This window comes from Corythoichthys intestinalis, chromosome 6 (assembly GCF_030265065.1).
Source record: "Corythoichthys intestinalis isolate RoL2023-P3 chromosome 6, ASM3026506v1, whole genome shotgun sequence".
Taxonomy (NCBI): Eukaryota; Metazoa; Chordata; class Actinopteri; order Syngnathiformes; family Syngnathidae; genus Corythoichthys; species Corythoichthys intestinalis.
This window is the reverse complement of record NC_080400.1, coordinates 56,900,257-56,926,469: the sequence shown is the minus strand read 5'-3', so window position 1 is coordinate 56,926,469 and position 26,213 is coordinate 56,900,257. Positions and strand designations below refer to the sequence as shown.

General features: G+C 37.3%; 1 protein-coding gene across 5 annotated transcripts in view; it reads right to left on the bottom strand.

The window, feature by feature from the left end:
- fat3a (FAT atypical cadherin 3a) overlaps positions 1 to 26,213 on the bottom strand; it is a 434,014-nt gene that overhangs the window by 38,909 nt on the left and 368,892 nt on the right. For all 5 annotated transcript variants that reach the window (XM_057838805.1, XM_057838806.1, XM_057838808.1 and 2 more), the window contains 7 exons: positions 25,117 to 25,314; positions 21,479 to 22,280; positions 19,657 to 19,791; positions 19,397 to 19,551; positions 18,984 to 19,226; positions 14,077 to 14,323; positions 11,129 to 11,282 (listed from right to left, as the gene is read on the bottom strand). In XM_057838805.1, coding sequence (XP_057694788.1) covers positions 11,129 to 11,282; positions 14,077 to 14,323; positions 18,984 to 19,226; positions 19,397 to 19,551; positions 19,657 to 19,791; positions 21,479 to 22,280; positions 25,117 to 25,314 — 1,934 coding nt within the window. The remainder of the gene's footprint in view (positions 1 to 11,128; positions 11,283 to 14,076; positions 14,324 to 18,983; positions 19,227 to 19,396; positions 19,552 to 19,656; positions 19,792 to 21,478; positions 22,281 to 25,116; positions 25,315 to 26,213) is intronic.

The following is a 26,213-nucleotide window of genomic DNA, read 5'->3' as shown; positions in this document are numbered from 1 at the left end:
GTTTACAACTAATTCAACCGGAAAAGAAAAGTGAATTTAGGGAATTAGGAATTTACGAGGTAAGTTTAAGGATCATTGTGGAAATTCCTGAATAGGGCCGCAACTAATGATTATTTTTTTTACAATCGATTAATCGGACGATTACTTAAACGATTAATAGATTCATCTGATAAATGTCACTTTTTTCTAAATATCTTGACAATTTAACTTGTTGTTTTAGGCATGTTGTAAGTAACAATGAAGACTAAATGGATGATTATTTCCTTCAAAAATAATATTTTATTACAGCTTCCTGACTTAACTGTAGTCTACAACTTTATTGCTTTAAATACATAAAACTATTATCATTACGCGGTTGGGCTGGACTGTGAGAATAGCCGTACTAGCTAGCAAGCGAAGCTAGTATGACGACTGGCATGGTTTTATGCATTCTGCTGCTGGTTAGATTGTTTCGTTACAGAGCTGTGGCATTAGTACCCAACATCGTACATTCATCCAATTCCAGCTCATCAGCAGTGTCTTTAAACCGATGCTAGGCGACTTGCAGAGATATTGACTTGATGCCATTTGACAGTTTGTATTCTTGACCCCTTCGTTGCGAGTTGCATCTTTGCTTTGGTTTTTCATTTGTCAGCCCCCCCCCGGTTTTTGCAATCCTTTACTTTGTGCAGGTATTTGAAGTTGTTGTTTTTTTTGGTGATCCTTTTTAGTCTCCCTTTTCGCAACCGCGTGTTTTTTGTGTGTGTTCAATAAACCCTTGTACGGATCCCGCCTGCTATTGTTGTCTGCTTTGTGGTCAAGCCTCCCATCTACATTCGCGGACCGTTTTCTGCTTTTCATCTGAGGACTAAAGTTACTGATTGCAGGTAATAGATCGATAAACAATACACATACTGTCGATGATGAAAAAAAAAAAAAAAAAAAAGGTCCCTGTGGTGTTCGTCAATGTTGCCGAAAGTGTGGTCTGGAACGCTCCCTTATGGAATAAAAAGAGAATCACATTTCCTCACAATGTGTCCCACATGCTTTAAGTACAAATAAAGTACACGACAGTCCTCTTATATCTCAATGTGCAAGATAACGCGTCATTATAATTTGTTAGGCAGGAAATGATACGAATAGCCAGCAATCAAACTCGTTTAATATTTTATAAGCTAACTATTAAATGGTTATTAAATATTTGCTTTTGCCAATGAAGGCTCATAATAAAGTAATGATTGCTATAATAGGATGTTCCATGATTGATTGCAGTAAGAGACATTTTTGGAATTGATAACTATAGACATGTTTAGCTCTTGATAATACTGCCTTGTCATTCAGACCGGTTTAAACTAGCCCAGGTTCCACAGGTCAACTTCAATACATTTGAGGAATCATATTGTTGCATTTTATATCTTACAAAATGCTATTGCTTCATGAAATGTATTTGTTGAGATAGTTATTAAGTTGTTATTATATATTTGGTTTTATCAATTGCTGCCCGCAATGTAGAAATGCTTTTGCTTATGATTATTGTTCACAAAGAAAGAATGTTTTGTCTTGCCTGGTCAAGGTCAGAAGAGGTCACTTTGCTTTGCTGAAATGTGCTGACACATATTTATATAATTCCACCTACATGCACACACTTAGCCAAACAAAGACAAGAGGTGTCGCCAGCTTGCTTCCCCTTTTTTCCTTTTAGGGCAAGACACCCGTCTGTTGCTAGGGCCATCCCAAATAAAAAGCGAGGTGGAGGAGGGGCAAGTTAGAACGATTGCGGAAGCCGGATAGTTTTCCCTCGTTCTCCTTGCAAGCTTTTCAATCAAATTGAGAACCCTCTCTCGTTATTTTGGGTCATATTATAAATGTCTACCTAAGGATTTGTTTTGAACTTGACAATATTCATTAATTCGCTTTGGGAGCAACATCGTATAAGTCTGATGAATCTGAGAAGACCGGCAGGATGATCATCAATCTGGAGGGCGCTTTTACGTGACAAAAATAAGGTAAGACGTCATTAGACGCCATTACACATCTCAGTAGAGGCAGACTACATCAACGTTTTCTGCTGTTTCACTGTATACTGTACCCTAATCGTTTGTAAAGCATAAGATAGCTCTGGTTGCTAACTATCTCTATCATAATATATGTTAGGGGTGTAACGGTACACAAAAATCTCGGTTCGGTACGTACCTCGGTTTTGAGGTCACGGTTCGGTTCATTTTCGGTACAGTAAGAAAACAAAATGCAAAATATAAATGTGCTAGTTGTTTATTACAAACTTTTGTGCTTTCAACAATAGGAACATTAGCCTATACAAAGCTAGAATTCTGCTCCAAAATAGAAAATACAATATTCTGAAATGTAGATATTTTGAAAAACAAAATAAAAATAACTTTGGCTAAGACTTTTTCTTTAAAATAAATATCTGATGTGCAAAATTGAACAGTTGCAACACTGAAGTGAAGAGTTGTTCCATCTATGTTCTTTTTTAATTTGAATTCCCCACCCAGAGGGCCAACCATCTTCCATGTTAACATTTAACCGTTACCCACGCTGCTCACTGCACTTCTGAGTGGTGCGACGGCCCTGGCCGTTTAATTGTTATCTTTTTTGAGACTGTCAGTCTTCCGATCGCCGCGTCCGCCAGTTGGCTGCCTCCCCTCCCAACGTGGCGTACTCTGATTGACGCCGGATCGGCTGACGACGTCACCGCCGCTGATGGGCCACCCGAACTAGCCGCTGTCTAACATGTATCCATTATGCAGCACTTTGTTTACATTTGCGGCAATAAAGACACTTGCTTTAAGGCAGCTAATCTGATACACGGTAATACAGCTCTGGGTAATACTATTAGGCCATTGTTTGAGCTTGCATATATGTGCATGTATATATGCTTGCATAGGGACAGTAGAGACATAACACTACCAACTTTTCAGGATGGTCAAATTGCCCCCAACTTTTAGGCAACCTTATTTGCATATAATAATGACTTCAGTTATTTAGGTAATTTAGATTGTCTTCCCATATGTTGTAAGGATAGAACTGACCCTACCATAATTAAGTTTAAACACCAGCAAACATGGACGAAGAACGCTCTATCATGGAGGTGGAAAGTCACAAAGTGATTTATGAGGCAGCAGATCATCATTATCAGGACAACATTAAAAAGGAAGCTGGATGGTGTCCTATTATGTGTGTTTTTCTGGCAATGATATCACACACACGACATGCTGACTTTTTTATTAACACACGGCGCTAACAACACTTCCTCAACCTGTGGCTCTCAGCAGGCTGTGTCTGTCTCTCTCACTGCCGTGTCATATGAACAAAACTACATCACCGTTGCGTGCGCTTCAGAGTGCCTCGGAAAACATCCAATCAGAATATTACACATGGAACGCCATAGCAGGAGCTATGAGGGCAAAAGTTTTCATTTGCCTAAATGCTTACGTTATTAAGTCCAATTTTATTTTTTCTTGAAAAAGATATTTTGCTTATTCTGTGTTTCTGTGCGGTAGTAATATAGTTGTCTCCTACTTAAAAGAGGCATGGTCTATAGTTTTTTTTAGTTGTGATTTCTTAAAAAGTATTTTTTAATTTAAGAGTGAACATTTATTGCGTTTAAGTGCGTGTACTTGATCTATTAATATATACTGTATTCTCAGTGTGTTTTTGTAAATTGGTTTAAATTTATTTTTTTTTTTTGGGGGGGGGGGGGGGGGGCAATAATATTGCATATCGCAATAATTTAGATAAATTATCGCCCACTAAAATTTGGTATCGTGACAGGCCTACTGATGACCAGCATTTATTTCATTTTCATTCATTCATTTCATTCGTTTATTTCAGGCCATTATTCCTTGTCCAGACAACAAATATATACAGCTCATATAATCAAGTAACAAAAAACAGCAGCAAAGCTAAGTAACATTGCAACATCAACTACATGCCTGAAAAGGAGTGGGAAGAAGAAAATTTATTTAATCCCACCCCTATTCTTATCTAATTAAGAACCAAAAGTTCTTGCTACTTCCTTCCAAAATGTAGGCCACCAAAAAATCAGTCCAAAGTTTTGCACATATACATTTTTGTAACAAATTTTTGTCCCTTGTGATGAAGTTACCACAGGTAACACCCAAACAAAAAACAATTTCATAGCAACATGGTAAATGAAAGTAAAACCATACCAACAATGGTAAAGGCCACACACATAACAACAAATTATAAATGGCAACAATAACTATACCGACAACTGTCACGGACAACATACCAGCAATGGTAAGAAACAACCAGCACTCATACCAGGACAATTTATTGATGTAATTAAGACCTTATATCAGTATACTTTGACCAGACCATAAATTTGTATAACCTTTTAAATCTGTAGATAGTTTGGCATTGCTTGTGCTGCATTCCCAGATTATTCCAAAGTTTCACTCCACACACAGACACACAAAAACTTTTACGAGTTGTTCGAATTTTTGGTATTTTGAAGTCTCCATATCCTCTTAAGTTATGAGTTCTCTCCTTCATTGTAAAAAAGTTTAGCAATTTAATTGGCAATAATTTATTGAATGCTTTATAAAGGATTATTCAGGTATTATACTTTACAAGATCGTTAAATTTTAGCAGCTTTGATTGAATAAACAAATTATGTGTGTGATCTAAAAACCCGACCTTATGGATGATCCGCACGGCCCGTTTCTGTAAAGTAACTAAAGGATTTATCGTGCTCTGATAAGTGTTTCCCCAGACCTCAACACAATATGAGAAGTATGGGAGAACCAAAGAGCAGTATAAAGTGCGGAGTGCGTTCTCATCAAGGAACTATTTAACTTTATTTATAATTGAGAGACTCGTTGAAATTTTTGTTTTTATATGTCTGATGTGGGGTTTTCATGTCAGTTTACTGTCAATTGTGACACCCAAAAATGTATTCACATCTACGTTTTCAATTTGGATACCATCAATAATTACATGCATCATAATAAACATCATAGCTTTAGTTTTACTTAAATTTAATGATAATTTATTTATATCCATCCATTTTTTAATTTTAATTAGCTCCTTGTTCACGACCTTAACCAACTCATTATAATTATTACTACTATAGAATACATTGGTGTCATCTGCAAAAAGACATTTTAGAGACTGAGATACATTAAAAATGTCATTTATATATAGATTAAACAGTTTTGGCCCCAGCACTGACCCCTGAGGAACACCACAAGCAATACCAAGTTGTTTTGATGTATACTGTCCCATTTTAACATACTGCACCCTTTTGCTTAAATAATCTTTTAACCAATTCCCTGCAACCCCACGAATTCCATATTTTTCCAGTTTATGAATCAGAATTTGGTGATTGATTGTATCAAATGCTTTTTTTAGATCACAGAAAATACCTATTGCATATTTATTCTGATCTAACGCATTAGTGATTTCTTCAGTTGCTTCAATCATAGCCATTGAGGTTGTTCTTCCAGTTCTAAAACTATATTGGCCTTCATTTATTATTTTATGTTTCTCCAGAAATTTTTCTAGTCGAGAATTAAAAAGTTTTTCAAGAATTTTAGAAAACTGGGGCAACAGAGAAATTGGTCTGTAATTATTAAAACTATATTTATCGCCACTTTTAAATAGTGGTATTACTTTTGCAATTTTCATTTGTTCAGGAAAACAACCAGATTGAAATGATAAATTGAAGACATGAGTTAATGATTTTGCAATGTTAAAGATGACTCCCTTAACCAATGTCATGTCAAGGTCATGGCAATTGGTAGATCTTACCCTTACTTTTACACTTGAGGACCGTATTAATCACTTCCTGCTCGTTTGTTGCTGAGAGGAAGAGTGAGTGTGGATTTGGTTCAATTCTTACACATCCTTCGCCACCTCCATGGTCCAGAATGTCAAAATGTATTAATTTATTTTCTACATTCTTTATTTAAAAAATGTTATTTGCAGCCTATGCAGACATTTTTTCCTTTTTAAAAGTGACCCTTTGAGTGATAATTCAAATAAAGTGCTCATAAAAGCTCATAAAATTAAAACCATACATTTAAAAAAAAAGTGTAACAATTAAAAATATTGAAATGATAAACAAGCAAAACTGCAAGCTTTGAATCCTTAGCAGCAATGACCTGAACATGAAAAATGTAAATTTCCAAGTTTAACGTTCTCATGCCTGTAAAGAGACAGAAAGAGTCCCATTTCGAATCGTTTGAGACAGCCGTGACGCAAAGACAAGTTTATATTAAGTCGTGTGTGTAATATATAGCTTTCACAAATCAAGTCAAGGTAAAATTGTTACTTGAAAATGCTGTACAGTAATAAAATATGCCTGAAAAATAGGCAATACCCACCCTTTCAATATAGAGGTCAGTATAAAATTAAGATTTAATTATTAACCATGCTGACAATATTTTGTGAGTATAATGTGTTTTTGAATTTAAATTCCATCATGACTTTTTCCCATTCAATCTTTCTGAAAAGGTGAATAATACAACAATTTGAAATTATTTCTGCTGCCATCAACAGTATTATCCTTGCCTCATAGTGGGAAATTAGAGGTCATGGGGACAATGAAAGAAACAACGGCAAAAGTATTTGTATTAAAAAATTCTGGACCTGGTGGCTTTTCTTAATTCAATGATAAATGAGGTCAGCATAGTTTAAAAAGTGAATTAGACTGAGCAGTGGAGTTATTCATGTGGACGTTTTACATATTCAAATCAAGAACATGGCTATGCAAGGCATTTAATAAATTGTCTTGAAATTTCTGTATTACTTATGACTGACAAGCATGTATGCCATTTAATACTACCTTGAAAACTTTTTTTTTTTTTTTTTTGTTAAAAGCTAGACGAGCAGTTTCCACGACAAACACTGATCTATGCTACATGGTGTAACATTGCCTCCATGTGGCAACAGAAAGAAAACACTGATTTTTGTGTGGCCATTTTTATGTTGCTGGAACCCTCAAAGGGACGTAGTCGTGACATGTTCATGAGGGTGTGAATGTGAATGCTTGTCTGTCACTATACAGTCCTTCTCAACATTACTGGCACCCCTTTATTTTTGAGTAATCCCTAATATACAGAAATAAACTGATGTTCCATCAAGAAGATTTCCCAAATTATGTACTTGAACTTGATGAGTGCCAATAATGGTAATTGTGCCCCTCCATTGACTACAGACTAGGGCTTTATGATATTGGGAAAAAAATGACATTGCGGCTTTTTGGGTTTTGCGATATACAGTATATTGCGATACTAAAACTAGAAGAATTTTCAGCAGATGACTTGAACAGCTCTATTTGGGAAGATAGATCAGGTAGTTCCCGGATTATGAACAAGTTCCGTTCTTACGCTGGCGACGTAACCCGAATTTCTGCGTCAGTCGGAATTAACCTGTTAAGTACTCGTAGAACATAACTATCCAAAAAGTCCAAAAGTTTTGTCTTTTTTTTTTTTTTTTTTTAATGATGGCTACAGTTCCCTCTGGTGACAGCATTGGGTCTGGCTGGACTGTCGCCTTGTATGACTATGAGGAGCTGACTCGTCTGACATGGATAAAGGACAGCTGCGCTCTGGTTTGGTCCACATGAGGCTGTAAGTTAATATAATATATGTTTGTGAATGCATTTGTAATTCAGTTTAGAGCTACAGTTTGTGGAGTTATGTGTCAGTGATTTGCTTTGAGAATTGTAAATAAATTAGCATTCATAACATTTAAGATAGTGGACTTTTGTTAGGAAAATTAGACTGATTTAATCTGCTAAATTTACATATTGATTAGACTAGATGAACATTTGAACACCAATTGTTTTGTGCCAAGTGTTTTACTGTTAAAATGCGTGTCGTTTTGAACAAAAGTGTACATATGTGTGTTACAGCTTTACAAATTGTCAAAGGTGAAGGAAGTCAAAAGCTTTACAAACCAAAAGCTGAACAACTTCACGTTTCTTGAGGACAGAACATATCACGTTAATGAAGTAAAAAAAAAAAAAAGACATAAGATACAAGGTACAATAAAGTACTGTTTACACGACAAAAAAAAAACAACAACAAAAAACTGGAGACAAAATGGCGGACGAGACTCCGGCGTCGTAGAGTCGAAATCGTTCAAGTACGTTGTAACCCGGGGACTACCTGTAGTCATATAATACTGGGATCTAGGAGGCCATGTCTTTGCACATTTGATGCTTTTATGAAGCAAAACAAAAGTTTGCGTGTTCAAAACAAACAAAAAACTATTGCATGTCCTGCGATAGGACTATTGCGCACTCGCACATTGCGATGTTCAAACCATATATTGTGCAGGCCTACAACATACCAGTTCAAACACCTTCTGAACGGGTCTGCTTTTTGCCCAAAGTCAACTGGGATAGTCAACAGCACCCTGCGACCCTGAACAAAATGTGTTGAAGATGAATGCTTGAATGGGACCTTCACAACCTACAGTATGTGTTCCACCTTAGTCAATATTAATTCCTAAATGCGACTGAACAAATCAAGGCCTTGCTTTTAAGTTGAAAAACTAAATCGAGCTACTTTGTGTGCAAATACACAAGCTACAACTACTGTATTTAGAACCAATGTTCTAATCCCTATTCACTATTTTACTACTCTGTCCCTCTTGTCAAGCCATTATCGAGTTACATTGTAACCAGTGTTGTCAATAAGTGATGCGTTACTGTAATCTGATTACTTTCTTCCAGTAACGAGTGTGACGGCCCCTGGCCGTTTAACAGTTAACTTCTGAGACTCTTCCAGTCAGCTGATCGCCGCCTCCACCAGCTGGCTGCTTCCCCTCCCACTGTGACGACAGCTGATCGACGCAGGACGGACCGACGACGTCGCCGCCGCTGATTGGCCAGGGAAAAGGCGCCAAGCTTCTTAAACCTGCCGCTGTCAACGTTCTATGAGGTCGCATTTGACAGTATTCTGTCGCGGTCCTCCTCGCCAGCTATTTGCTCGCCATTCAATCTCGTTTGCATTCGATCGCTACTTTGATACACTCCCGCTTTTTCGGTGAGGTCTTTTGTGTTTATTCGTTATTGGATCGTTTTTGTTCACCACTGTAAATAAGAGCACTGAAGCAAGTAAGGGTAAGTCGCCATTTCTGTTCAACCCGTTTTCTCCTGTTTTGTATAGAATAGGAAGTTAGGTTAGACGCTGTCTTTTCTTTGTTCCTTTTACATGATGAGGGTTTAGTTAGCGGGTGGGGTTTAAGGGTAGCTCCTTTTGTTTGTTGTTTTGGCCTGGGCTTACCCTGAAGTCACGCTTCCTCGGCATTTTGTACATATTCATTGCGAGTTTGATTATTGTGTAAATAAATTTGTGTCCACTTGTACATTTGTGTGGATTGTTTTATGTTACGCCTTTCGCGAGCCATCTTTGGCACGTAACACGAGTAATCTAGCGCGTTCATTTTTCCAAACGAGTAATCTGATTAGTTTCCTTAGTGTCTGTGCGTTACTATTTTTGTTATTGCCTTAATCTGTATGTAGAATAAAGAATATTGTAGTCATGTATGAAGAGTATTTTGAATGAATGAATGCTACAAAGGTTCACGGTACACGTTTCCGTGGTAACCATTCACCGCTACTTCCTGTTTTGGTCTCGAGTCATGCGCGCTCAGTGTTGTGGGACTGAGAAAGGCGTGGGCAAGGCCCATTCGAGCCAAGTGTTGAGATGTGCGAGGGAATATTGTTCTGTGTACATCCATGAATGAAGGTGAGTATTTTTCCTTCATTCTGGAGGGTATCAGCAATAGATTGGAGCCCATACATGCGTGGCCGTTTTGTAGCTTTGCTGTTGCAATGATGGGCAGTCATCGCTACCGCGTGTATGTACGGCGTACTTGCGGGTTGAGCGCGCGCATCCGTGCCCACCCCCACCGTTGTGTTTATTGCACTGTGCAATCATTTGTGTGTTGTTGATTATTGTGCAGTCAATTTGCATTGTTTTACATTTGCATTTTGTGAATAGATGTAAAAAGATCCGAGCTGGACATAAATGGAGTTAGTGACAAAATTGACACTTAATGATGTCTGTCATAAGCATTCATTAATGTCCATGATAATTTCATGTCATAATTGTGACGGCCTTATGGCAGTCTTATGATGCCGCTGTCAAATAAAGTGTTACCTATTAACCCAGATAAATCAACAAAAAAGCCGCACTGGACTATATGCCGCAGAAGGATTGTCTCAGGAGTGAGTTGTTCTAGGATTCAAGGTAATTATTACATTTTTTTGTACCATTGGGGATCCATTGGGGAAATTAGCTGCTAATGCCTTGGCATTATGCTTCGCAATATTTACGTACAATAAGTGCTACCTGCACAGTTTTTTTTTTGCTTTTAACCATGAATTGAGACTCTTTTATGTCCAAATCTATAAAGAATTCAGGGATGTAAGCATTTATTCACAAGAATTTTCAATGGAAAAAACTCTTTGTTTACATTTAGCGGCCGCTAATTTCCTTACTGACTAGCCTCATAGTTCGCAATATTTACCTAAAATAAATGCTACCGGCGCTATTTTTTGCTTTTAACCAAGAAACGAGACTGTTTTATGTCCATAGCTATAAGGAATTAAGGGATTTAAGCACTTATTCACAAGAATTACACCGGAAAAGCTCTGTTTACATATGGGGGCCGCAACACTGACTGACAGACTAGCATCGCACTTGGACATATTTATCTAAAACAAATGCTAACTGCACTTTTTTTTGCTTTTAACTAAGAATCAAGACTGCTTTACGTCCATATATATGAAGAATTCAGGGATTGAAGCATGTATTCACAAGAATTTTTAACTAGAACAGCTCAGCAATGACAGCCACGCCAACAATGCAGGTCCCCTATTAACTGGCCCCGTGCCCCGTCAATATCATTGTGAAGTCGATGACAGGGGAGACAGCAGATGAACACATGAATATGACATTTATCTCACGACATCTTATACTCCTTGCTTTAATACTGTTTCTTTGAATTTTATTTACATTTTCTATTATTTATTAGAAATATTTTCATATTATTTATTATTGTACTACATGTATAAATGCCTTGTTCGATCAAGGCGAAGGGCGTTTGCTGGTTGGTTTTCTTAGAGCTTATTGATTGGAATTATACTCACGTCAAACCCATGAAACCTCTGCGACAGCTGCAGAGGAATGCACTGCCAATGGCCTTACACATGCCTCCGTTCTTACATGGATTCGGTACACATGCTGTTATCTCTATCTCACAGCGCCCTCCAGTGTACAGGGGATTACAACTGCAAGAGAATCCTGGTTGACATGAGAGGGAAAAAAACAGATATACATTAAGGCAAAGGTGTCCAAACATTTTTGCCACGCGATCTACCTCATACGACCAACCCAAAATGATCAACCAACAAATATGGTACAGGCCCAAAGTTCTCATTTGTGAATTTTAGTTATTTTCGAGACTATTTACATTGTAGATTCTCACTTTTTTGCACACGCTTGGCATTCTCTCGATGAGCTTCATGAGGTAGTGATCTGACACGGTTTCCACTTCACAGGTATAACTTATTAGGGTTAATTAGCAGAATGTCTTGCATTGGGACCATTATTTCTGTTGCATTGAATGAGGTTTGTTCAAACTTTTGGCCTGTACTGTACATACACCCTTACAGTATGTACAATGGGGAAAATGTTTTATCATTTCACTTCTTGACAAACATGCAATTAAAATGAAATTTCTACCAAACAAACTTTAGCAAACTTCATATAATTGAAGGAGCAATTAATAGAGCCTTGTATCGGGAAAATCTTGATATGAATCTGCAGCCATCAGCTAGGGTGCTGAAAGTGAGACATGGCTGGACCTGTTAGCAGGACAACAATCCAGAGCACACTGAATTAGGAAAGTTAACTATCAAATGTTTTCCAAAATAAAATAAAATAAAAATATCTTTTGGAATGGCCCAGTAAATCTCCCGACTCAAATCCAATTGGACATTTGTAGAAAGAACTAAAGAAAGTGTTTTACAAAGAGGCTCATAAAGATTCAAAGACAAAATGTCTGGAGGAGCGGGCCAAAATCACATCTGAGCAGTGTTGACGATTACTTCAAACATACCAGAAGCATCTGAAAGCTGTCATTGCAAACAAAGGCTTCTCCATTAAGTATTAAACGAGTCTCAATTAGAGTGTTCAATACTTTCTTTAATTGTTATTGTTATTGCGCTTAATTTCATATCATCATTATTTATGGATTCAAATGCATTATTTGAGTTAACTCCAATGTCTGAATGAAATTTCATTTGAATTGCATCTTTGGAAATATCAATAGTTAGCATTCAACCCCCCCCCCCCCCCCCCGCCCCCCCTCATGCATTAGGGTGGGACTTTTATACACTATGACGATTAATTAAAGTATTTACAAAATTAACATATTTCAATAACACGTAACGTTACAATCACGGAACCATTTAAACAATAGAGAACCTTTGTCAGTGCACAATTTTCTGGTACACAGATTAAAATGATGTACACATTAGCTTGGCTGACGGTTACCGAAATTAGAAATATGATTAAATTAAGCACCTCTCAATTTAAAAAAAAAAAAAAAAAAAAAAAAGAACATTTTACAAAAAAATAAAGAAAAAATATATATGGCGGAAAAAACAGACAAGGCTGAAAACGCAGTTTCTGCTCTTGCACCCCTCTTTAAAATAAAATTCTGTATTTTATGTCAGAAGAACTGTTGTGTTTTATAGAACAATATGTCTACATGCTGCCATACCAATTCCATGGCAGATTTAGTCCCCGAGCTATTTTTAATTTGTCCCTTTTACCCTGGAGACCCCCGTTTACAGATGCCGCGCAACTGCATTTGTTTCAACCCAGCCATAAAAAGACGGTAAGTAATTATATTCATTATTCGAAATGTCGGTCATTTTTAGCTTGGAATTATTAATTGATGTCTAATATTTAGTTTAAAAAAAAAAAAAAAAAAACGACTTTAAAAAATTATTCACTCGCATATTTTAAACTTTTAAACAAATTACGTCACAATGAAAAGAAATAGTGTCTGTAAATAAGTCACGAATATCTACCTCATAAATACTACTGTTGCATTTTCCCCAATGTTTTAGATGATAAAAAAATCAATCCAAAGAAAAAAATAAATAAATAAAAAAAACCGTTTAAAAGGGTAAAGGCGGCCTCTAGCTACATTTACTAACTGACTAGCATTGTACTTCGACATATTTACGTAAAATAAATGCTAACTGCAGGTTTTATTTTTTTTTCTTTCTGCTTTTAACCATGAATGGAGACTGTTTTACGTCCATATCTATAAAGAATTCGGGGATTTAAGGATTTATTCATAAGAATTTTCAATTATGAAGTCTATGATTTAACTATTTAACTGAGTTTTTCTGTTGCTTAGAATGCAGGGATTTAAGCTTTTTTAAGGTTTAATTTCCTAGATATGTTGTTTAGAATATGTGATTTTTGCTTATTATATACAAATTGCGACTTAAAATGTGTGTTTAAAGTTTTATTTTTTATAGATTAAATATACTAATTGATTGCTTGAATTAAGTCTGTTAAGCTAAGTTTCAATTTGACGAAAGCCTAGCTATTTTTTTTATTTCAAGAATCTAAATGGGTAAAATTTACTCGAAGCACTGGCAGATAATTTCACTTATTTCTAGTGGATTTACACTGTAAACAAAGGAATTTAACAAGTTTTAATGAGCTGTTTTATTGCAATGCTCTGAATTTGAACATTTCAACTGTCACAGCTTCGTAGTCTGTGTCATAAAAAAGTCAGAAAGTGAGCCGATATGACATCATGGGTGATATAAAGTAGTCCTGGAAGTAGTACATTGACTAAACTTGACATAATTCAGCACTTGCTCTGATAATTGACTCTTGCCGAGGCTGAAATTTGAAAGTGGAGTGTAAATCTAGCTTTCAATGACCTTTTTTTTTTTTTATAATGCAGTAAAAAGTTTCAAATTATTGTGCCCAGACAAACTATACTTGACCATGTCACAAAAAGTGACATAAATTTGAGAATTTTCTTTGTACAGTGACTGGCACTTACCACCAGAGGGCAGGCTGATGCAGCTTCCTCCATTGCGACAAGGCTGCTTCAGACAGGCGTCAGGGAACAGGATGCAACCCAACTTCAATTCTGTCAGTTCCACCACCTCAGCATAGCGCGAACGCTTGTTCTGCAAAGGTAGCTCGTTGTTGTTCAGCATGACCGAGTCCAGGCAACCTTGGAAGCCCTCGAGGACTTTTGGGTCCTTTTGGGAGTCAATGAGGCTGCGTGAAGTGGGATGCTGCACCTAAAGCCAATGTGGACAAGTTTTAGGAGACCAACTCAAAACAGCTATATCCAGGGTTTACAAATTTCCAATCATCTAAATTATTTTCTTTCAGAAAAATGAGACTCTTCAGGGTTAGAGATGTAATAAACTAATCAGATTGTGTTTCATTAAAATGTGTACTACAAAAATCCCTCATTATTAGCATTCTTCAATCTTAATCCCAACTCACTTGGAACATTATTATTGTATTTAAATTGGTTATTATTGTCAAACCTGGAGTAAAATTTGATGTGAAAATTTTTGGGCTCTAGTTTGTGCTTTAGGCAGGTTTTTACACTAAGCCATTTTCCCTTGCAGTCTGGCAATAAATCGATTTATTCAGTTTGAATTTAAAAAACTTATTTTAGCATATCAGGATTATAGCGTATTGAAAATCGCATATTATAATGGGAGTCAATGGGGACAAAATGGTCCCACGGGTGGGAATGTGCAGTCGATTAAAAAAAAAAAAAAAAAAAAAAAAAAAAAAAAAAAAAACTATTTCGAATGGCATCACAGTAGAACACATGGTGGTTTTTGAAAGTTCAGCTTTGTTAGAAAGTATTCATTTAAATCAGCCCTCTCATCATGGGCGTCGCCGGACATACTTCACTAGGGCACATGCCATACTATTGATCTGCAGTGCCCCAATTAAAAAAAAAAAAAGAAAGAAATAAAATACTTCAGAGTTTTGAGTCTATATAGTATAATCTACATATCATAATCTCCAGCCTAGTTAATATGGTCATATTACTCTATTCACTTAATATACAGTGATATGAAAAGTATCTGAACCTTTTGGAATTTCTCACATTTTTGCATAAAATCACCATCAAATGTGATCTGTCAAAATCACACAGATGAAAAAACAGTGTCGGCTTTAACTAAAACCACCCAAACATTTAGAGGTTTTCATATTTTAATGAGGAAGTATGCAAACAATGACATAAGGGGGTAAATAAAGTAAGTGAACCATCACATTTCATATTTATTAAGATATTGGACTGTGCCAGTGATTTCTGTAAGTGAACTCTTGGTGTCATCTTTGGTGGAGGGCCACTCCTTGGGACAGGAGCAACAGTGCCAAACTCTCTCCATTTGTTGACAACTTCTCTGACTGTCGATTGATGAACATCCAGACTTTTAGAGATGGTTTTGTATCCTTTCCCAGCTTTATACAAATCAACAATCCTTGATCACAGGTCTTCAGACAGCTTTTTTGAACGAGCCATGATGCACATCAGACAATGCTTCTCATCAAGACAATTCTTACCAGGTGTGAGTTTTATCGTGGGCAGGGCAGCTTTAAACCGCTCATCAGTGATTGGGCACACACCTGACTTAAATTGTTTGGTAAAAATTGGTTTCAATTGCTCTTCAAGTCTTCTTAGACAGAGTGTTCTCATACTTATTTTTCCCCCTTCTGACATTGTTTGCATGCTATGCTAAAATATGAAAACCAATAAATGTTTGGGTGGTTTTAGTTAAAGTAGACACTGTTTTAACATCTATGTGATTTTGACAAAGATAAGATCACATTTGATGGTGACTTAATGCAGAAATGTGAGAAATTCCAAAAGGTTCAGATACTTTTTCATACCACTGTACACAATTTGCACATGGCTCCTTTATATGGTAATTCATGCACGGAACCTTTGCTCTGATAGGTATATGAGTTCATACTTCTGCGAAGCACTTTCGGGAGATAGAGTCAAAATGTGCGATTAAAACATGATTGCCACAAAGAACGGCAGCCTATTTTAACACTCAAACGACATATCACAAGTTGAATGACTGGTGCTTTTAAGAGACAACATGTAATAGAGAATCTTTTTTTTTTTTTTTTTTCCGTCTTTTTTTAAATAAATTTAACATCACGTGAATGCAGCATCAATATTAAGGTGCATGTGCCAAACTGTCAATCATACGGTCGGAGGTGCAAATGACCTCTTTTATGTCTTGTCTTGTCTTATGTTTTCTTTTATCTTTTATTTTTTCATGTTTTACAGGTTAGTGCCCGATAAACTGCCCATCCTTGTATTTACCTATGTGTTGATGTTTGTTTGGGCGCCTATTCCCATGAATTGTGAATTTGAATGGATCAACTTTACTCTTTACATACCAGGCAGTTAACTGCGGTAAACTACTCTGGTCACAATTGAAGTAGCAGATTAGCTGCCGTCTATGGCTATGAATAACAATGACAATTAAATGTGATTTGAGTGAAAGGCTCTCATTCAAAAGCTTTGTCTCATATTGTGTTAATATGATATGTGGTACTTGACCTGTATCAATATTGATGCTATTTACTGCTATTTGTTTATATGACCAAAATGAATAAAATCAATCTGTATGAATTAATTGCCTGCCCTTGGGATATAACCTCTAACAATATTGTATGTATGCTCATCATAATTTCCAGCTGATTTACAAGCATTTTATACGTATGTTAGTGCAGTCCATGTTTGACTTAAACAGCATTCCTTTTGCAAATGGATATTAGAAAGTTATTTGCTTACAGCAGGGAAGAATAAGAGCAGTAAGCTAGGTAACCCATCTAGGCAACCGCGAAACAGGGATTAATTGCTTAATAGTTGCAGTGATATATCCGCATTTCTGTCCAGAAAAAGTAGAGCAGCAGAGTGTAGGAAGAGGTGAAGGAGAGATGGTGGTTTATGAGCATGAGCAGATGCGAATTGACTGTCAAGAAGGGATGTTCCAATTTTGATTTTGAACAAAAAAAAAAAAAAAATCACTTTTTTACAGAAAGTACAATGGTACCTATACATAAGAAGTTAATTTGTTCCAGGACCTTGTTTGTAAGTCGAAATGGTCGTATGTCGAGCGGGATTTTCACATAAGAATACATTATAATTCCATTAATTCGTTCCACAGCCCGAAAAACTACACTAAATCCTTAATAATCAAAACAAATAAATTATAAATACAAATCGGAATAATAATAATAATACCTATAATAATGTAACAAATAGGGTTCTAATGTGGCGGATGTGTTTTGCGTGGTGTACCAGAACGCACTGCGTGGCTGATGTGCAGAGAGAGATAGGTAAATTTGAGTTTTTACTTTCACTTTTCATGTTCTGTAGCGTCAGCTGCGGCGGACAGTTTGCGTGTTGTGTTTCACAAGTTCTGAAATAAATGATTAAAAACCTGACGAAGCTGGTGATTTTTGGCGATGTTACCACAAAAATAATTGTCACTTTAACTTATAAAGACTGGCGAACGGAGGTCGAAGGAGGACCGTCGAGATCGTTGACATTTTACGGCCGTATTGTCAAGCCAGTACATGGATGCGCAGACACTCATATTTTTCTACCATTTCCATCTTCATTTCAATGGTAAGCGTCACCTTTTTTCTTTTTTCACCACCTGCACTATCATTCTTGAAACCCATGTTGATTTCTCTCACAAGAAAATCTGCCATGCGTCCTTCTTGCAGGAAAACAAAGAAACTACAACGCTGTCATAAATCGTCGTATTTCGAGCGTGTCGTCGGATGTAGAAACAAATGGCGACTGAAATTTTACGTCGGATTTCAAAAAGAACGTATGTCCAAGCGATCGTATGTCGAGCTACCACTGTATTTTGGTGTGATTATACCGTATTTTTCAGACTATAAGTCGCACTTTTTTTCATAGTTTGGCTGGGAGTGCGACCTATACCCTGGAGCGACTTACGTGTCAAATTATCAACACAAATTATTATATCATTTCACATGTTATTTTGGTGTTTTGGAGTGACACTGATGGTTTGATAAACTTGTTAGCATGTTCTTTATGCTATAGTCATCTGAATAACTCTTAATAGCTATGTTACGTTAACATAGCAGCCACTTTCGCATTTTGTTGTTCATGCATCATGTAACATTATCATACTGTATTATACTTATTCAGCATGTTGTTCTCTATTGTATTTTTATTTTAAATTGCCTTTCAAGATTACATATCTGTTCTTTGTGTTGGATTTTATCAAGTTAATTTCCCCCCAAAATGGGACGAATACTCCAGTGCGACTTATATATGTTTTTTCTTCTTCGTTGGGCATTTTATGGCTGGTGCGACTTATACTCAGATACAACTTACAGTCCGAAAAATATGGTACATAGTTGAAAGTGCTATTTCTGACTTTTTATGATAAGTGCTAAAAAAAAAAAAAAAATGCTCGCTAGACATCGCCCTGCTGTGCCCCAGTATTGTATTAGGTCTAGTGACACCCCTTCCTCATTTAAACTGAAAAATGTTTTGACAGTTAAAAAAGGAAATGCTCAAAATTAGGTCCCAAGGTATCCGTGAGTTACATTGGGAGTGAATGGAATGCATGTCCAAATGCTAAATGTGTGTGTGTTCATGTTTGCGAGTGTCATACTTCAGTCAAAATTAGTCTTATAGCAGCATCATTAACAAAAATAGCTTGGGTGCTGTTTATTTACAGCACCACCCATAGAGAAAACAGTTTAAAATTGGGATTGATTATTTGGACAGTTGATAATAAAGATGTAATTAATGTCAATGTACTGTAGTTGACACAGTTTTAAAGTGGGAGCCTTTAGCTACAAAAATAATACTGATAGTGATGTATAAACAATAATATTGAGTTTATAAAAGAAAAATGAACTGACCAGTGCTCCAAAGTAGATGGTTCTGTCAGGAGCAAGAGGTTGCATGAAAGCTTGTCCATGGCGCCTTTCAACATAGCTGTCGTCCAGAGAGAGACTGCTAAAGTTGCGGTTGAGCTCCATTGCCACCGTGTGCCAGCTGCCATCGTTAATCCGGCGGCCAGAGATCCCTAACATGTCGGGACTGTCACCACCTGCGGTGCCAGGTGCGCAGCTGAGCTGGAACCACAGCTTTCCCTCATCCAGCTGCTCACGCATGCATAGAAACATATTGTCAGTGACAGTGACAATGGCTCACCCTGTGGATGAATTCACTCTAAATATTCCTGGTGAAGTTAGTTTAAAAACCTTTTTTGACATAAACATTTATGAATAAGAGTGAGAGAGAAATCGTGAGAGAAAGACACAATGAGTACCTTAAGCATTGTGCAGGGCTCACTATGGGTGTACATAATGATTCCTCTTGTCTGCAATGTTCTGATCCTCAGTGTCAGCTTCAGCTCTTTTTGGAGTCTCTCTGAAAGCTGGTATTTTATGTAGCTGTTACCTGAGAAACTCAGCGATGAATGGCCTACACAAACACACACATGCAAGGATATAGGGGAAAATGCATTATTACATACATCATTATGTAAAAGAAGAGAAAACGTGTGTAACATGCATTTCCAACAAATACCTGCACACTCTCCAAGTTTGCCTGGTGGACATTGACATGCATGGCGCCCTCTGGTGACATCCACTGAAACACATTGCATGTCCGCTGGACAAGGTTGGTCTTCACATTGTCCTGACAATGCAGCACAATTGACGTCTAAGTGCATAAACAGAGAAAAAAAGCATTAGGGAAAGATTTGGTAAACAATCAATTGCGTGATGTTTTATGAAATTTGACTTACCGTATTGGCCCGAATATAAGGCGGTGTTTTTTGCATTGAAATAAGACTGAAAAAGAGGGGGTCGTCTTATATTCGCAGTCTAGACATTATACCTGTTCACGACGCTAGATGACGCCAGATATAATTGAAACGATGTTCTGTCATGACAGATCTCAGCTTCTCTCAAGCTTAACCAGTTTGCAATTTTTTATTGCAATGTTTTTCCTTATTCAGATTTGTTTCATGACTACAGTTACAGTTAGACTTCACTTTGATGGTTAATGCAGTTATTGCCATTTTGTTGTTTTATCACAATAGTTTATTTAAATTTCAAAAACCAGAAGCCAAATTATTTACGAATGTGATTGCACTTTACTTTACATATTTAAATATTCAGATATTAAGATTTGAATGAGGCAAAATAACATGCTTTTTCTCTCAAATATATTGTTATAATCATTTGTTTTGGATCTACTGTATTTATTTTCTGTATAAAAATTAATTTGGTGTTCAAAAAGTCTTTTTTCAAACTTGAGTCTTGAAAAAGAGGGGGCCGTCTTATAATCAGGGCTGTCTTATATTCGGGCCAATACGGTATTAGCAACCTTCTGGGAATGACTTGTGACCGATTACTATTTTTAGTATAAAAAAAGCTCATGTTGTGTAGAGAATGAGACCCAATACCCAACATCAGATAAAGAAATCCCCGTATTTTCCGCACTATAAGGTGCTAGTAAAAGATTTCAATTTTCTGTGCCTTACAATCTGATGTACGGTGGTCGAGAGGCAAAATACTAAGTCTAAACACTTTGCAAATAGAAAAAAAGCATGAACCCCAATTGCAAACGCTTTGGGAAAAAAAAGTAAAGCTTTCTTTTGCAAAGCAATTTCAATTTGGGTTCATGCTTTTTTCAATTTGTAAAGTGTTTGGACTTTGCATTTCGCCTGACACCTCTCGGCCACCATACAGATGAGCCTTGTATATGGATCAATATCGGTTAATCATTGCATGACATTCCCTTTAGCGCGGCACCATCTAGTGGATGCATAACTCAACCCCAACCATTAGTACTACTACTACTTTTACCTACTTTTACCTTATAATGTGATGCGACCTACATATGAAAACAGTATTAAATTAGGCCACTCATTAGAGGGTGCGCCTTACACTCCAATGCGCCTTATAGAGCAGAAAATACGGTACATTGTATTATATTTTAACTATCAATGATGGTCTGCGATTGGCCAGCAACAAATTCAGGGTGTACTCCACTGAATGAATCGATACGAGAATTGCATGATGATCTCTTTTTCTCTGAGTTAAGAAAAGAATGATTCACCAATTCCCATGCTTTGTGCTAAAGGGGCACTTCAGGGGCCAATGTGGCCAAACCCCTAAAACCGCCACTGCATTGGGTGTTTTGGCCATTACAATTCGACAACCTCATTCAGGGAAGACCCACCAAGGTTGATGAAGTTTCTCTTGTGTCCAATTGTCAATTATGTGTAAATTTATGTTTCAACAGCAAGCGATAAATTAATAAATTCACACATTCACATTGAATAAATGTGTCCCGCAAGCTCTCATACCAAACTGAACATTTAGCATGTCCCAATGCTTACCAGTGCATGTGCAGCGTGAGGTCCGATGGAAGCGTGGTGAGACAAAGCTGATTCGTGGTGTGCTGTACGTTGCCAGATTGTGTGAATCCAAAATGATGGTTTGTTCACACTGCGCCCCGCGACAATCCAATCCTGAGCAGTTCTTATCCAAGATGGCCGAGACTTTAAGGACCTCCTCTAACCGCCGCCGGGAAGCGCTAAGTTTCTGAGTGAGGTAAGCTGCCTTGTAGTATCCGCCGTCAGCTGTTTCCACAGCAACAAGCATGTCCAGCTGTTTCGTCCCGCCGACTGGCTGCAGACTGAGCAGGTGCAGAGAATCCCGTTGCTGCGACGTGGCCGCTTGCTGCAACACTTTCAGGACGCTCTTCAGGTATGAGGCTACAAAGTCTTGCGGCGCCACGCTTTCAAAGCGAACAGTCACAGCCTCACGCAACATCTCAGGGGTGGCCTGCTCAATGTGCACGCTCACAGGCACCGGGACAGCAAAGCGACCGTCACTGACACTGGCGTTAAGCGAGTATCTGCCAGCGTCCAATCCTCCCAGGGCTATGATCTTCCCATCACGAGGGCTAATTTTGAAAAGACTGCGATGGGCTGGCGGCGCGTGACCGTAGGTCAGGGCATCATAGGGGTCGGCATCCGTGGCGTGCAACTTTCCAATGACACCACCGGGAAACTCATCCTCCAGAGTGACAATATGAACCTCTAGTGGCAAGGCTACAGGCCTGTGGAGACTCTCCTCAATCACCCTGACTGTCAGCATGGAGGAAGAGGACAAGCGAGGCCTGCCAGAATCAGTGACCTAATGAAAGACAAAGTAATTGAATAAGTAAACTTTATTGTTATGGCACTTTTCACAGAAAGAAATCAGCTTTTTGAGGAGACATATATACCGAGAACAGTGATCTTGATGCAAATAATTTGTTTTCAGGAAACCTCAAATATCTGATAAGTTTTAAGAAATGGCTTCTCACTGCAACAATCTTATATAAACTGCCAATATATTAATTCTTGTCATATATTCAAGATATCAGTTGTAATACAGGTAGTTCCCGGGTAAGACGTACCTTACTTACGAGATTTCGACATTACGGCGGCTGAACAACTTCACGTTTAGTAAAGACAGAACACTTAATATTATTAAAGTAATCTATAAAATAAGATAATGTTAGGTACAATAAGGAACTGTTTACGCGACATAAAATATATATGGCGGAAAACACAGACAAGACTGAAAAATCAGTTTCTGCTCTTGCACTCCTCTTTAAAAGAAACTGCTGTATTTCAAGCCAAAACAACTGTTGTTTTTGATAGAACAATACATCTATACGCTGCCATAGCAGATTCATGGCGCATTAAGCCCCAGAACTATGTTTAATTTGTCCGTCTTAACCTGAAAACCCCCGTTTACAGACGTCGCGCAACCACTTTTATTTCAACCCAGCCATAAAACAAAGGTAATTAATTATATTTATTATTAAAAATGTCTGCCGTTTTTAGCTTAGAATATTTAATTGATGTCTAATATTTTGTTTAAAAAAAAAAAAAACTTTAATTAATTATTCACTGACATATTTTAAACTTTTAAACAAATTACGTCACAATGAAAAAAAATGGCGTCTGTGAAAAAGTCACAGATATCTAACCCATAACCATCGCTTAATTGTATTTTTTTTTGTTACTGTCGCATTTTCTCCGATATGTTAGATGATAAATAATCGATACAAACAAAGAAAAGTTCAGCAACAAAAAAAACCTTTAAAAGGGTAAATATATGAAAAAGAAAATCTCAACGACTCCTTGATGTCTGCGATTTCTGACGAGACTCCAGCGTAGGACCTGGCAGCCACAGTAATAGGGTGATAGGTGGGACCCACTTTATCCTCTATGGCGTGGCTAACAGTTGTAGCCTCCCCACTGCCTGGGCTACTGGTCGTGAAAGTTGATGATACCACCAACATATTCATAGTGTAGGCATTGAATGTACAGTGGGGAGAACAAGTATTTGATACACTGCCAATGGGAAAACCCATTGGCAGTGTATCAAATACTTGTTCTCCCCACTGTAATTCTTGTTGCTGTTTGTGTTTCCTTTGTCTCTCTCTCCTTCCTTTCTTCTTTTCCCCAATAATCCCTTCCTGTTCTCTGCTTTGTCTCAATTAACGAGGTATGTTGACTGATCACAATGGGAGAATGTCATACTCCAATGTGAAACATTAAAACTGTTCACATCAACCGGACATTCAGAATCCCATTTTCCGTGTCAAACAGCTGAACAGGACAGGTTTAAAAAAAAAAAATACATCGTACTCACGTCTGGTCATTGATGCCCACAAAGGTTCTCCTCACACTCATCTTATGCTGTGCTTAACTAGACTGCACGCCGATCTCTCACTGATAACGTCTTGACCGTGCCGTTAAGCATTTATTAACACTGTTTTCATTTTAACATGCATGTTTATGATGTAACTTGTTTATTGAGCACCTCTGGATAACACTGAGAGTCCAATTTACTGTAAAAGAGTACATATTCCCCACCACAAAAGCAAAAAAAATAAAGAGCAAAATCGGATAAGGTTGCAAAATCAGCAGAACACCGCACCTCTGTCACTCTGTCGTCAATCACATGGTGCGTTCTGGAAAAGCATGCTACTATAGAACTTGATTTGTTACATTATTATTGTTATCGTTTCAACTTGCATTTATGATTTATTTGTATTGATATGTGTAACTGCTATTTATAATTGTAAGAGTAGTAGCTATTAAGTATTTAGTGTAGGTTTTTGTGCTGTGGAATGAATTAATCGAATTATAATGTATTTTTATGGGAAAACCCTGCCTGACATACGACCATTTCAACTTACAAACCAGGTTCTGGAACGAATTTAATTCGTATGTAGTGTGTACCACTATATTTGAGAGGATTTTAGGGTAAACCGTTGTCAGAATAAAAAAAAAAAAATGCCTGCTTGATTTCATTGTGTTGTGGTTTGTGTTATGTGGGTTTTTATTCCTTTGTACACATGTCCTGTATTTGTGGTTGTCATGTTTTATCGGCCTTATGTCTTTATACCTTTATGAGCTTGGTGCTGTTTATCTCTTCCTCTCTGCAATACCAAATACTGTCACACTAGCTTCCTCTTTTACGGTTGATTGTTTGTTGCAAGACGCTACAGAAGAAATAATCAGTTAAAAATGTTGCTTATGACTGCCAATTGATTTCTGTTACGCCACCCCTCTCAGAAGAGGATTGCTCCTGATGCTCTTGAATATTTTGTTGTTTGTAGACCTTAACTCATTCACAACCATTGACAACGATAGATGTTAAATTTATTTGAACTGGGAAAGGCGGCATTGAGTAATCCTGTTTCACTGCCATTAACATGCAATAGATATTTAATCAAATTTGACGGTGGGGCTGGCAACGATCGCTGCCAGCCCTCCCAGTCAAAATAGATTAAACATCTATTGTCATCAATGGAAGCCAATTAGTTATTACTAAAAAAAATAATTACATTTTAAAAACCCAATCTCTATCACCCGATTCCGATCTTCTAAAAATGACGTGATCGGGCTCCATTTCCGGTCACGTAATCGGATCGAAGGCATCCCTAAATTCTAAAGTAAATGAACTGTACCTGTATATGAACTATGTATTTGGTTGCAAGGTCCCTCCTGAAGACCTGATTGGCAACAAGTGTTCCGTCTTGCTCCAACATAAATTCTCCTCCCTCATTTCCGGATAAGATGTGGAAGTCAAACGGCGGGCCATTGTGGGATGAGTCCAGGTCGATAACGGACAGCTGGATGATGCTGGTGCCAATTGGCTTGTTTTCCTAGAGGAGTAAACAGTCTGTCAGTGGCACCAGCCAAATTAGATATTTATCTTTTTCAACAATGAGAGACTGTTTCTTTCCAAGAGTTGTCACCATACTCAACACAAATTTGAACTCTGAAATGTCACTGTCATTGCACTTCCAATGTCGCAACATTGCATCTCACTAAGTAATACTGGACTGTCTCAGAAAATTAGAATACACAATATTCTAATTTTTTGAGACAGTCCTGTGTATATATACAGGACTGTCTCAGGAAATTAGAATACACAATATTCTAATTTCCTGAGACAGTCAGGAACGTGTATATATACACAGGACTGTCTCAAAAAATTAGAATACACAATATTCTAATTTTTTGAGACAGTCCTGTGTATATATACAGGACTGTCTCAGGAAATTAGAATACACAATATTCTAATTTCCTGAGACAGTCAGGAACGTGTATATATACACAGGACTGTCTCAAAAAATTAGAATATTGTGTATTCTAATTTTCTGAGACAGTCCAGTATGTTCTCAGACATCCGTCCCAAACTGGATAATCTGGGCACGATGTATGCAATAAGTGCACAGTTACATTTTGCACTGTAACATCTCATCTATGCACAAACTGTCATTTGCACAATCGTATCAAGTCAGCCATCTGCCTCCTTGTCCGAGTGGTGTAAATTGTCATAGACCAACTATTTTACAGTATAACCACTAGATCACCTAGTCACCTTTTCAGTTTATTTCCAATCTGTGTACACGGTAACCTTTGTTTTATATTGCCCTGATTGTACTTTTGTTTTATGTGGTGTTTATTATTCTATTCTGTTGTGATTCTAAATGTAAAAATATTGCTCTATTAAATGCAATTCATTCATATATGTACAGTGGGATGAAAACTTATCTGA